This window comes from Rhyacophila brunnea, unplaced genomic scaffold (assembly GCF_057557595.1).
Source record: "Rhyacophila brunnea isolate RB1 unplaced genomic scaffold, BYU_Rbru_1.0 scaffold_2, whole genome shotgun sequence".
In the NCBI taxonomy this organism is placed as follows: Eukaryota; Metazoa; Arthropoda; class Insecta; order Trichoptera; family Rhyacophilidae; genus Rhyacophila; species Rhyacophila brunnea.
Window position 1 is genome coordinate 20022208 of NW_028232859.1, and position 14020 is coordinate 20036227.

Genomic DNA, 14020 nt, shown 5'->3' on the forward strand with positions numbered 1-14020 from the left:
AAGAAAAATAGTTATAAGTATGTTTTAAAATAAGGACGCGCTCTAAAATAAGCTCGTAGGAAACTTTATAAGGACTCCAGATAGGTAGTAGATTATAAATAACAGATATTTGGATTTTTATATACTATAGGCACGAGTCTGCATACATATCTACAAGTTTTGTATTACGTAAGGGGCGCGTTTTCAATACTCTCCCAGGCACTAAAACACCTTGTTACACCCCAGTTTTATAAACTACAAAAAATATACACCTATTATAAAAAAAATGACAACGTTATAAATTTTCATAGAAATGATATGATAAATATTTATAAGTACCTACCTATTCACTTATGGAAATCTGACAAAGAACAAGATACAATATTTGCACAAGCACTCTATGCCTTGTCTGGGTGTACCTACCAAATCCTGTTATTAATAATAATAAAAAAGATAACACTTTGAATAAACTACTTAAGAGTGTTCATAAGTTAATCAAATGTGATCATTCCTGCATATTTACTGTAGTAATCATTACGTTTACAACTTCAACGAATTGTAATGTTTTTATTTGCACTGGCGTCTCAGTTAGGTAGGTAGGCAGGTAGGTCAATGACGTGCAGTTGCTTTTGAGTTTTGATTGTAGGGACGTTTTAAAAAATAAAAAGAAAAACATATATTCGTACATTCTCAACAAGGAATATCAATTACTCACACTAAAATGTGTGACATTCGACTCGATTGTTTAAATGCCAAATGGAGCATTGGTAACTATTTATTTTTATTTTATTTTCACACGGAATTGAATAAAAACTCCTAAACCTATTCATATTCATACAATACTTATCATGGTACCTATGTAAATTCGGGGTAGATAATAATATAATAGGAAGGTATAGTAAAAACAAAACAATGATTCGGTTCGTGAATTGTATGCGTACGAATACGTATACCGTTGTCAGCGCTACGAGCACATCGACTGCCAGGTAATTAGTACCACTAGTATGGCTAAACATCGCACACCATCGACCAACCGAATCATTGTTTTGTTTTTACTGTATATATGGAACCAATAAAATTATAATATAAAATCACATTAAAAGTCGCTCTATACCTAATGATTGTATGATCAGTTGAAAAATAAATTGTCAAACAAATACCAATCAAACAGCAGAGTAGGTAGGTAGGTACATACTGACAAGATAATACACAATTAAAAATATGTTACCATTGTCGCTAGCGAACAAAATCTCATTCATTCGAGAAAGTGCTAAAGTAGAATACAAGCGCTGAAATCAATACATACAGCGGCCCGTCAATCGGGTGTGTTAAGGGGTGCGAAACACCCAGGCGGCATGATTTTAAGAGCGGCAATCTAATCTTCAGAAAATGAACTAAGTCTAAAAAAAACAAGCCTGTTTCATGGATCCTCCTCGTATGGATCTCACCTTGTCGTGGTGAGGAGGCTTGCGCGTTCCGAGGATTCGTAGGGCTATGCTGGCAGTAGTCTAACTACCGGAAGGGTCTCCCAAGCCAGACAGGTCTATGATGAGGAGCCATACTAAGAGGGATCCACTGGAGGAAGGCAGCAATTTCTTCAGTACTGACTAAGGGTGGTGATCAAGGGAATTGGAATTGCCTTAGAGCAGACACTTGAAGGCGATAATGAAAACATTATGAACGGTTTCAATATTGCGATGTGGAAGGCAACGGGAAACCACCACATTTAAATCCCACGAAAACCATATGAAATGCAACATCAAAATCGTAACAGTACGTCAGGCGATCCGGCTGACACCCGGCGCCACGCAGGGTCCGGGCCGCGTGGTGTGAAATTGGTTACTGGGCACACGGATGTGATTTATCAGGTAACGTGTGGGAAATCAGATACTCATTAATCGGTCACGAAAATCCCAAAGAAAATAGGTACATGGAACGTAAGGGGACTTGTACAACACCCCGAAAAGCTCGCAATCATCGAAAAACAGATGCAGAGATACAACGTAAATATAATGGGTTTAAGCGAAACACATTGAAAAGGATCCGGACACTGAACTTGGCAACATGGTATATTGTTCAGGACAATACGAAAGTCGAAACGGAGTAGCTTTTATTGTACCACGAACTCTCCGAGATAGTGTCATTGGATACAATTCGATCAGTGACAGGATAATAACAATAAATTTCAACGCCCAGCCATGTTTGCTGAACATTATACAAGTATATGCGCCTACAGCTGCATCAACAGACGAGAATAACGAAGAATTTTTCAAGGAGCTAAGAAGCACAATCTAAGAAATACCCAAAAGAGAGATCACCGTTGTTCAAGGCGATATGAACGCCAAAGTCGGTAATACCATGAACGACAATCATCTCAGAGAGTTTATCGGTAAATTTGGACATGGCAATCGCAACGCAAGAGAGGAAGATTTTTTGCAGTTCCGCGTAGAGCAAGATCTTGCAATCATGAATACATGGTTCCAACATCACCCTAGGAGATTACATACATGGATCTCACCTGGTGATCGCTATAAAAACCAGATTGATTTCATAACAATAAATAAAAGATGGCGGTCATCAGTGTTTAATGTACAAACCTACCCAGGTGCAGACTGCGGTAGCGATCACCAACTTCTTGTCGCCAATATGAGACTAAAGTTGAAAAAGACTAAACGATGTGAGAATACTTGACCGTTTATATTTAACGATACTAGGTGAATCGTAAAATGGCATCACTATACGTAGACCACAGCGACAATCTCGAAACAACATGGAATAAGTTGAAGGAAGCCACCTTATGCGCGATGGAGGAAGTCCAGAAACCCAATAACAGTAAGGAACATCTAAAACGTCGCAAGATCTGGATATCTGATGAAGCATGGGAGGCCATACAAACAAGAGCCGATCTTAGAAATAAGGGACTTAATTCAAGTATACAACATGCAAGGTACTCTGAACAAAACAGAGTTGTTCAGCGACGATGTCGATGGTGTCGATGTCGACGGTGGGACAAAAATCTTTTCCTCAGAAATAAGTGTGAAGACATCGAAACCCATGCTGTCAGAGTAGAAACTCGCGATCTTTTCCAAAAAGTGAAAGAAATCACAGGAGATTTCAAGAAAATGATCGAGGAAGAGGACGGCACACTACTACTTATGGAGTTGGATAGGGTCACGGCAAGGTGGAAAACATATTATGAAGCCCTATACAGAGATACAAAAGAGGATGGTGAGGTGGTTGACGTACGTATCGACGAGCAAGAACCTGAAATACTTTTTAGTGAAGTGATAGAGGCGATAAAGGGACTAAAAACCCACAAGTCACCAGGTGGCGATGGCATATCTGCAGAAGCCTTAAAAAAGGTCAATGATGACGGAAAAAGAATCATACATCAATTATGCAACATGATCTGGAAAAGTGGTGTATGGCCCAAGGACTGGACAGAGTCAATTTTGATCCCCCTGCACAAAAAAGGTTCCTCACGTAAATGTGAAAACTATCGAACAATCTCACTTATTCCACATGCAAGCAAGATCTTATTACATATAATCAGCAGACGTCTGAAGCATTTCATCGACCGACAAATACCCAAGGAACAAGCAGGTTTTGTTATGGGCAAGGGAACTCGAGAGCAAATTCTGAACATCAGACAATTAATTGAAAAATGCAGAGAGTTTAATACCCCTATGATGTTATGCTTTATTGACTATCAGAAGGCATTCGACTGCGTAAGATGGACCTGTATGTGGAAGGTACTTCTGGAAATGGGAGTTCCATCACAACTTACCGGTCTCATCAAAAACTTATATAACAATAGCCACACAACAGTAAGAGTAAATAGTGCGAGAAGGGAGTTCTTCAGGGATGTGTTTCATCTCCCCAGTTATTCAACAGGTATATATGAAGAGCATATAATGCGAAGAGCCCTAGATCATTGGCAAGGCGGAATAACAATTGGTGGCCAGAAAATAAACAACTTAAGATTTGCAGATGATACCACACTAATCCCTGCTGATGAAAGAGAACTCAAAGAGCTGCTACACCGGGTAGAGGAAGAGAGTCGCAAATACGGCCTCCTTATTAATAGGAATAAGACCAAGTTAATGGTTGTTGATCGGGCCAACCTTCTACCAACACCAAGTACACTCCAAAACCTCGAAACAGTCGACGAGTTTGTATATCTTGGATCGACCATCAGTAGAAAGGGCGGATGCGAAGCGGAAATAAGAAGACGCACACACATTGCAAAAAATGCGATGATACGCCTTACCACTATATGGAAGGATCGGGGAATTTCGATTGCCACAAAAATGATGCTTGTGCAAACATTAGTGTTCTCGATATTTCTATACGGAGTCGAGTCGTGGACCCTGAAGGGAACGGAAGGCAATTGACGCCTTTGAGATGTGGTATTGGCGCCGAATGCTTCGCATTTCTTGGACGGAGCACAGGACGAACCAGTCAATCATCCAGAGACTGAGTATAAAGGAACGGCTTTCGACGATATGTCTGAGAAGAATTCTGCAGTTTTTTGGACATATTGTCAGGCGCGGACCAGACATCTTGGAGAGACTGGTAGTTTTGGGTAGCCTCCAGGGAAGGCGAAGCAGGGGAAGAGCGTCTGCGCGATGGAGCGACCAAATGAAAGAGCTGACTGGGGGCGCCATCCATTCTGCCCTGAGAGAAGCGGAAGATCGAGAAGGATGGAAAGTCTTGGTCGCTCAAAGGATGGCGAAATTTCAATGTGGTCACGATCCTCAGCCATGAGTGCACGACCAAGAAGAGAGTTTTATGGACATTAAGTACCTACATATCGATCGTTTCAGGTCGCCTTGTATTATAATTTATTATTAATAATAGTATTTTATTTTAAGGTAAAACATGACGTCACAAGTTTGTTGATTTTTTGATGGCAATAAAATATTTTTTCAACTTTTATTTACTTATGTATTTTATTTCCGGATATCTTAATCATAAATCCCTACGTTGACTTACACACCACACCATTAAGCGATAATAATAAAATTATAGCATTTCGCTCTCAAACAGTGCTAATTTGCACTGGCGGTTTGGAGGCACTCTTGTGAAAACTTTGCCTATGCGATAAATTGCCATTACAATAATTATGCTGTAGGTACAACGGGTATTAAAAATATTAGAATACAACAATATTTGAGTCGTCAGGATATTTATTGCTTTGATTATTTTTAAAACTAAATAATTGTCATTACTTTCTAATGAATCGACAGCATCGTCTGCCTCGTGGAAAATCACAACTGTTCTCAAAAGTTATAATACTCGTATTCGTTCCTTCAGTCGCCGCCCTTTATAATGTGACACCCCTATGCAACACAAGATCTTCCTACACCCACGGGACGTCACTGAAGAAACCTCTTAGTGAAGCGGCCCAGTCCAAATAAAATTATCTTAGATCCAATTAAAAAAGGTAATTATATTATTATTAGGTCACATATTCATTTTATCTTTTTAATTAGATTGCATTCTTAGTAAAGTAAATAACTAATTCATTATGTTTTTTATTTGCTATTAGATTAGTAAGTATAATTAAGTTAGGTAGGTACATAAGCTGCATAATTATCCACACTCTAAAGCACGGTTTTCCAAACTTTTCTTGTTGGTAAAGATAAAACAATTATTATTTATTTAGTTATTGTTATTATGATTGTTATCAAAATGATATTTTTCTTTTAAAAATTAACACAGTCCTCCGTTTCACGGTTTGATATTTTTATAATTATTATGGTATTTTTGTCATATTATTATGTGGTAACACTGTTAACCACAGACAATTACTCGCTGTCAAGAAAAGTTCACATAGAGAATAGATCTAGTTGACATATCTGTCAAAAGTTTGTAGAAATATAATCGAAGAATAATAATAACATTGATATTATGTCAGATGTTTTTATGGTTCTATAAATTTATATTACATGTATACTGATTTGCCATGTTGAAAATGTTTTCATTGCGTAATATCGTTAATAAAACTTATTGCCATCGCCTATTCAAAGTTTTGGACAAATATTCTTCAAATAGGTTAATTTCATCAGCACCTGTAATCGATCTATCGAATAGTGCTGTGACAAAATATTTAGAATATATAAATAATGAATATTGGACACTACACACTAAAGCTCCACTTAGCAGAAATGAATATAACAGAATGAAAGAACTACTTCCAATAGTAAAGGTGTTAGAAGAACGTGTATGCGTGTTAGATAACCTAAAGAATCTGGATGAATTGAATACTACAGATAGCAAAGATCAGGATATGTTGGAATTGATGAAGGAAGAGAAAGACATTTATAAAAATGCATTAAACGCAGTAGATGACAGGCTAAGAGATGTACTACTTTCGAAGAATATGAAGTTCGGTGTGTCCGATTCTATTGTTGAAATATCAGCGGGTGTTGGTGGTCAGGAGGCAATGTTGTTTGCTCGGGAGATATTTGAAATGTATGTTGGATATTCCAATTTCAAACAGTGGAACTGTGAAGTAAGCCAGCTCGATATGACAGACATGGGAGGGATAAGAAAAGCAGTGATATTGTTGTCGGGTGAAGGCGCTTATGAGATCTTAAGAACAGAAGCAGGCGTTCATCGAGTTCAGAGAATACCGGCAACAGAAAAGGGTGGACGTTTGCACACCAGTACCGTTAGTGTTGCTGTACTCCTACAGCCAAATGAGGTATGTACCAGATTACATTATTAATCATTATAAAGTTACCACTGACAAAGAATGACTTTTGGACTATTAATTTAACTTAAAATACAAATTGTAGATGGTGTTAGTTTTTTAAATTTAATTAATCCATATCTAAATTAAATCATAAATCTAAAATTACGTAAGTATGATTTAGTGGCATCTCACTCCTCGACAGGTTACATATACCAGATCATTTTTTAAGGAGAGATGAATGTTATTCACTTGCTTAACACATTAAGAGCGTACATAAGTGAAACGGCAAATAATTTTCAACTGTATGTAGAACAAAATTACGACCGCGTTGTCATTCGGAGAGCGATAGTCGAGGCGTCTGCACGTCGATTCGTTTTGTCATGGCGTCGGATGAAAATATTCTTAAATCGTGTAAAGATGACTAAAAAAACTTTACGTATGTACTTAAAAAAGAAAACATGTCAATGAATATACTATTATTATTACGAATATAATAATAAACATAACATAAAAAGGAGGCATGTTGAACTTTTATGACAAATTATATTTCGTTCGGCTTCCGTCATTTGCACCCGCGACCCGCAATCCGCACATCGCCTAGTCACGATCTTTTTAGACCATGCCAAAGCTGAGGTATAGCCTTAAATATTGGAAGTATATCTGAACCCGAGTGATAAACTGGGTTATTTGAACAATCCAACTTTTTCAATTGAATAATTAAAGAATTGTGTTTTTTAAATAACCCTATTTTTATATGATTCAATTGACACATATTTACATTTTTATGGTGTTATAAAATTTCAACAATTTTTAAGGCAGAAGTGGTGATACCAGATCGAGACATCAAAATTGAGACAAAGCGAGCGACAGGAGCCGGTGGACAACATGTAAACACAACGGATAGTGCAGTTCGTGTCGTTCACATCCCCACTGGACTGGCAGTCGAGTGTCAGACGGAGAGGGAGCAGTTAAAAAATAAGAGATTCGCCCTCGCTCGCCTCAGAGCACTGCTTTACGAACAGCGGCAGGAAAAAATGACTCAACAAGAACGAGCTGAAAGGAAATCACAGGTCTTGGCTGCTTATCATTTTGTATAACTAAATCAAGGGTGTTGTGAAAAGGGCAATAGGGATGTTATAAAGACAATGAGTTTTTTTATCGGCAGATTCATATTAAACGACGTTCTAGGGTATAGAATTTCTGTTTTTGTCTCTCCTAAACATTTTCAAAAGTGGTTCATTTGATGTATTGCACTTGCACCAAGCATCTGACGAAACCAATAAAATAATTTTTCAAATCACCTTCTGTAAAGTTACAAATTGTTACTAACACCCTTCTGGCTTAGCTAAATGGATGTATATCGTGAGTGGGATGATATGAAGCGCCTAGTTTCAAAACCCCCTAAAACAATTTTAGGTAGTTTTGAGAAAAATGAGAAAAACTTATATCTATTAAATCTGTGAACTTTATGTATGTATTTATTATTTAATTCGTACATTCTAAAGAGTATTTTGGCTTATCCATTTTAGGGGTATTTGAAAAGCACACCCAACCGTTTTGGCTGGTTTCGAAATTTACCCTAATTTTGATTGACGGTTTTTGGCATTTTTTAAAGTTATTATATAGGTAACAAAAATATCCATCTAAATACATATCTAACCCAAAATTTTTCAAAAACCGTTTTAGAGGGATTTGAGACTAGGCGCTTCATATGTGCTGCATGATAATAATATGAACTATTTTGAAAATAATTGTATCACCTCACTTGTTACTGAATGAACCGCCAATGAAATATTGGCACAGCTGTAAAGGTAAAAGACTATTTACACTACAAGACAGCATGGAGGTTTCTAGTAGCATTTTTATGAGAATCTATTATTAGCCTTTCCCTCAACACCCTATGCCAATGCCACAGATACAAATACATCATATTAATGTATGAATTAAAACAAAAAGTTAATTTTCTTCTTTTTTCTTCTTTTGCCATATCCGCCCCTTAACTGGAGCATATGGACACCACGCGGCGCCTCCAAGAATCCCTGTCGCTCGCCAGTCTTCTTGCTTCGTTCCAGGTCAAACCAGCATCCCGTAGCTCCGCCGTATACACTCTGTAGATTGTATTTAGCAGCCTTCCAGGACGCCGGAATCCGGTCGGCTTGAAGAACAGGCAAGCCAGGTTGAAGTTCTCTTCTGGCATCCGCAGCACGTGGCCGAGCCAGGTCCAACGTCGCCTCTTCACTTTCAGCGTGATGAGAGGCTGCTTGGTGCGTTCTCTTATCTCCTCGTTGCTCCTAAAGTCATACCACCGCACACCCAGTATTTGTCGCAAACATCTGTTTTCGAAGCTCAGTATACAGTTGCTCTGAGCCTTCGTAAGGTGCCATGATTCGCTACCGTAAAGCAGCACCGTCAGAATGCAAGCGTCGAATAGGCGGCATTTGGTTTTGACCGAGTACAATCGTGAGTCCCAGACATTCCGCATCGAGTTGAATGTTGCTCCAGCCATTTCCATTCGGATAGCGAGCTCTTTCTGCAAAATGCCATCTCCCGTGATGTGTACCCCCAGGTACTTGAAGCTGTCGACGCTCTCGATGTTTTGTCCGTCGCTAATCAGAGGGAAATCTGGATCAGGACAGGTGCTATTACACAAGACATTGGTTTTCTTCACGTTGATTTTCAAACCAACGCGAGAGGAGTTGGTATGCAACCTGTCGATTGTCTCTTGAATGCCCTCGATTGAGTTGTCGAATAGGACAGCGTCATCGGCGTATTCTAGGTCGCATAGCTTCACCGTGGGGGTAACAGGTATGCCTCGGTCGGGTGGTATTGACTTCCGTAGTATGAAGTCAAAGAGAATGATGAAGAGAAACGGTGCAAGGACACAACCCTGTCTGACTCCGGTCGTGACCCCGAACCATTCCGTGACAGTGTCTCCAATTCTGACACAGCATTCGCTATTCTCGTGCAGGCTTTTGATGATGGCAATGATCTTGGGAGGGATCCCGTATGCTCCCAGTATCGTCCAGAGGGAGGGGCGGTGCGGACTGTCGAAAGCTAATTTTACCCTGACTAAAAAGATTCAAACTGATTACACACTGATCAGAGGTGCAAAGGGCTATCTTCCGTTGTATCTTATGGTTATATTGCATACAGATTAAATACACCTGATCCTCTTTTTGCACGAAAATTTTCGAAATAACACAGTTTAATAAAGTACCGATTATTTTTTATTTACACTGATTTTTTTGCTTTTGTAATTAGTTGCAATAGACCGCACACCACTGGTGCATACATATTTTGTCACCGGATGCCGCCCAGACATATATACGGACATACATGATGCCACTAGTCAGTCATTTCAGACAGTTTGGGTTCGATACGAGTCGCTCCACGCGTGCAGCGGCGTCAGCGTCATTAAATATTTGTGATGAGAGTGATTTTTCGCCAGCGAAAAACAGCAGTAAACGGGCACGTTTATTATCAAGTAGCGACACTGAATGAATATATTCTCTATGCTAAGTTCAATTTAAATCGAAAATTTTGTATTTTTATGTATAAATAATAAATAAATTCGATTTAGTTTTGGGTTCAAGAATTTCATATTTTCAGTTGATTTTAAGTAATGGAACCAATCTACCATTTTTGTATGGGCACCTTATCTTTTTTTACACGGTTTTGTTTTGTACGGTAGTCTTTGGAACGTATCCCCCGTGCAAAAAGAGGATCGGGTGTATGTACAATTAAAGTAAATTAAATTTTGTACAATTAAAATTTTCAGGTTGGCAGCAGTTTAAGAAATGAAAAAATTCGTACGTATAACTATAATCAAGATAGAATCACTGATCATAGAATAGGAGCTGCAGAAGGAACGGTGCATGGACTCAAGCCAGTTTTAGAAGGAGGAGCAGCTCTTGATAATCTCATTAATCGGCTCCACCATACGTTTCATAGACGTGATTTATTACTAGATATTGAAGCATTGAAAACTGAAAAGAAGTAATACATTCTTGCTTCTAATGGTCTCAGTGGAATTGTTGTAACCATGTAATGAAACGTCGTGGCAAAATAATCTATGATACTCATTGCAATGTTAACAACAAATCCTTGAACCTTATGTTTGTATTAACCGTGCTAACCTTACCATCGATTAATTTAAAATGGATAATACTTGATGTGTATATAGTATAATATAATATTATGTAGGTTTTTATAGCAATTCAGTGATATGATATTAAATAAAACAATATGATTTATTCAATAGAATATTTATTTATTTAACATAGAAAGGCACACAGACTGTACAAAACCATTTTTAAACATTTTACAAAAACATAATATATAATAATATTATACTGTCATAATCAAGACCAATATTTTTACACAGTACTGTGATGAACTATATATTTTTTTAAAGAATCAAATATCTGAACATTTACAATTTGTTTTATACAATCAAATAATCCTTCTCTAGTAAACGCTATTTTTGTGGAATAAACAATATGATCAATAAATATTTATCAAACTTAAAAAATTCATGTTAGAAATATATCTTTAATAAATCATACAAAAAGAGATTTGTAAATTTAATTAGTTTCCTATTGATAAATTGCATTTACATTCATAAATACATAAGCACACATTTCAGTACCTGGCCCGACTAGGAAAAAAACAGGCAATAAGTAACAACTATCATTGCATATTTTGGGTATTTAAATCTCATACTGGAAACCAATCTTGGAATTTTATCATATTTATTTGATTGATGCGTAGATAAGATTAATTTTAAATTAATGTATCGACATGGGAGTGTGGTGGAATTTTCATACCCAGACAAATGACTGCATAATTCCAAAGAACTATTACATACCTACTTACTGCGATATTAAAGAAAATTTATTAACACAAGAACCATGATGAAACTAAAAATTGGGTTAGAAAATTTGGAATTAAAATATATTGTCTATAGTTAATAATTGTCTGCGAACCAAGCATTTTATTATTATAATTTTGTATGTAAACTGAATATTATAGAAGCAATATCATAGTAAAGGTTTCCAATATTTCAAGTAATCGTAGAATATTACAGGCATTGAATTTATATTTTATTCATAAAAAATTTAAGATGCTCTGACTGAGAAGCCACCAGTTTTAACGGGTATTAATAATAGACTATTAAAACGAAACCGTTAATAAACAGATACTTTTGGCAACATTTAAACATAAATTACAGATTATCACAAACACATAAATATTATTAGTTTGTAGACTTCAATAATACTTCGATAACATTTGGATTGGACTGGATGGAATGTTGCGATTAATAATTAAGCAATGAGTTTTGCTATTATCTCACTTTGTTAAAATTACAAAATTTACATAATGTATATTTATAAACACCTAACTTTGAATGATAGTTTTAGATACAGTATAAATACTTTAATCAATGCAAAATCTAGAATGCTTAATGATTAGCAGGAATAATCTGGAATTATAATTGAGTCACTTAAAAACAATTACACTCTCCGTATCCTCTAGTATCTTTAGTTATAAAGAGAACTAAACTCATCGAAAAACTTTACCATCACTGCTATACCTACAATATGTCATAGATCTTCCATCAGTTGAAAGTGTTTTACGATAACTTAAATAGTGCTCGACGTATTTTATCATATTTTAGACATTTTATAAATGTATTAATTATTTATTTACTCAAATAGTTTTTTTTTATTCTCTGATATTTTTGAACGACTCAACTATAGAAATATATTTTAAATATTTATTAGATTGATTGAATAATATTTTGAACACATAAAACTCATAATGTACGTAGTAAATTTTAAATGCTACTTATCGAGATTTTTTTATAACATGCAGCTTGATGGAATCAGCAAATATGTTAGACATGTTTATAACGATTAATAAAACTGTGAATCGATCATATTCATTACAATAATATTTATGTATATAAATTTCACTTAAAAAACTTCTAAGCGTTTAATTAGTATAATAAGTAAGTTAAAATATTTACAGCAGCGTATATCACTTACAGCTCAAAGCCATATGGTCAATCTTAATAACTATAAAGACAATTCCTTCCCAACCGAAGGAATAATACAAATTTAATGTAGGTTTGTATGTATATATTGAACAATCGACCATACTATCTGCTATATACAATTTATTAAACTATCTATTTCAGAGGATCCATATACAAAACTGCATCCAAAACAAAATTTATGTCGTAATAATTAAAACACAGAGAAAAAAAATCTTTACCAGAATATTTAATTAATCAATTGGATGAGCCTTATTTTTTGATATTTTCTCTTACTTTGTGTTAAAATAAATTTTACACTAATTGGCCTCTTTCCACAGTTAACAGATTTAATATTAACTGCGCCGCCAAGGACTTATGGTGGAACTTACAGCCAATAAGATAAAAGTAATAAAACAATTTTATATCATTAAACAATGCAGATATCATCTTTCCTTTGCTTTACAAAAAAATCATGAGAATAATTTTTTTATAAATAATTTTTAAGAATTACGAATTCTCAATAAAATTTTAACTAATTTTCAATTTTATACAATATTTTCTATAAATATGAAAAGGAATGTTTAGGTACTTAGTTTAGTGAAATGTTATCATTTATTTTAATGCAGTACTCTTTTGATAAAGATTAATAATTATTTATAAATATTTAATTAATGAAAACATTTAATTATCAATTTCCTATAAGATTAAGGGCTTTTCGTTTAGTTAAATATTTTTTTTTATTACTCGACTGGATACCGCAAGAATAATATGACATATTTAATCGTTATTAAATAAAAACGTTTAAAAAATCCTTCAGAAAACTCGGACTAAGGCCTTTTGAAATGTGCTTTGCACAGTCATCAAATAATCATGGCTATGTCCTAATATCTGGCAGTTTGTATGAGTGTGGTGATGAAAACCGAAGCCAATGGAAGTAAAATAGAAATAATTCCCCATGATGTGGTCACGGGGTTGGCACGTCCGCATAGCACAATTTCGCTCTCCTGTAAAAATAAATTTCAAATAAACATTATACATATCTACATAGTTACAAAAATTATAACTTTTAAACAAGCATCAAGATCTGTTTTGATGTGTATCACTATATATAAAAACGCATACGTGTACGTATTATATTCAGTGGTGTAGTGAGGTTGAGTGCTTTAGAATATTAAATATTCATATGTTATGAACATCTATACAGAATTCACACGTCGATCCACTGACCACATGGCTAACTTCTGACTTTGCCACAAAATACATTATAATTGTTATTACCTACATGTATATTAATTTTAAAAGTA

At 35.6% G+C, this 14020-nt stretch overlaps 2 protein-coding genes across 7 annotated transcripts in view; one reads left to right on the forward strand and one right to left on the reverse strand.

Annotated features, from left to right (window-relative positions):
• The first annotated feature begins 5795 nt into the window (after window positions 1-5795).
• On the forward strand, window positions 5796-11244 carry mRF1 (mitochondrial translation release factor 1). The gene is made up of 3 exons (XM_085946818.1): window positions 5796-6688; window positions 7495-7749; window positions 10458-11244. Exons 1-3 carry the CDS (start codon window positions 5948-5950, stop codon window positions 10677-10679), a joined length of 1218 nt encoding a protein of 405 aa, XP_085802944.1. The 5' UTR covers window positions 5796-5947; the 3' UTR covers window positions 10680-11244.
• Window positions 11245-13450: 2206 nt separating this feature from the next.
• The window catches only part of stj (voltage-dependent calcium channel subunit straightjacket), a 44356-nt gene continuing 43786 nt past the window's right edge, over window positions 13451-14020 (reverse strand). For all 6 annotated transcript variants that reach the window (XM_085946816.1, XM_085946815.1, XM_085946814.1 and 3 more), the window contains one exon: window positions 13451-13720. In XM_085946816.1, the coding sequence (XP_085802942.1) occupies window positions 13598-13720 (123 nt within the window). In that variant the 3' untranslated portion in view covers window positions 13451-13597. The remainder of the gene's footprint in view (window positions 13721-14020) is intronic.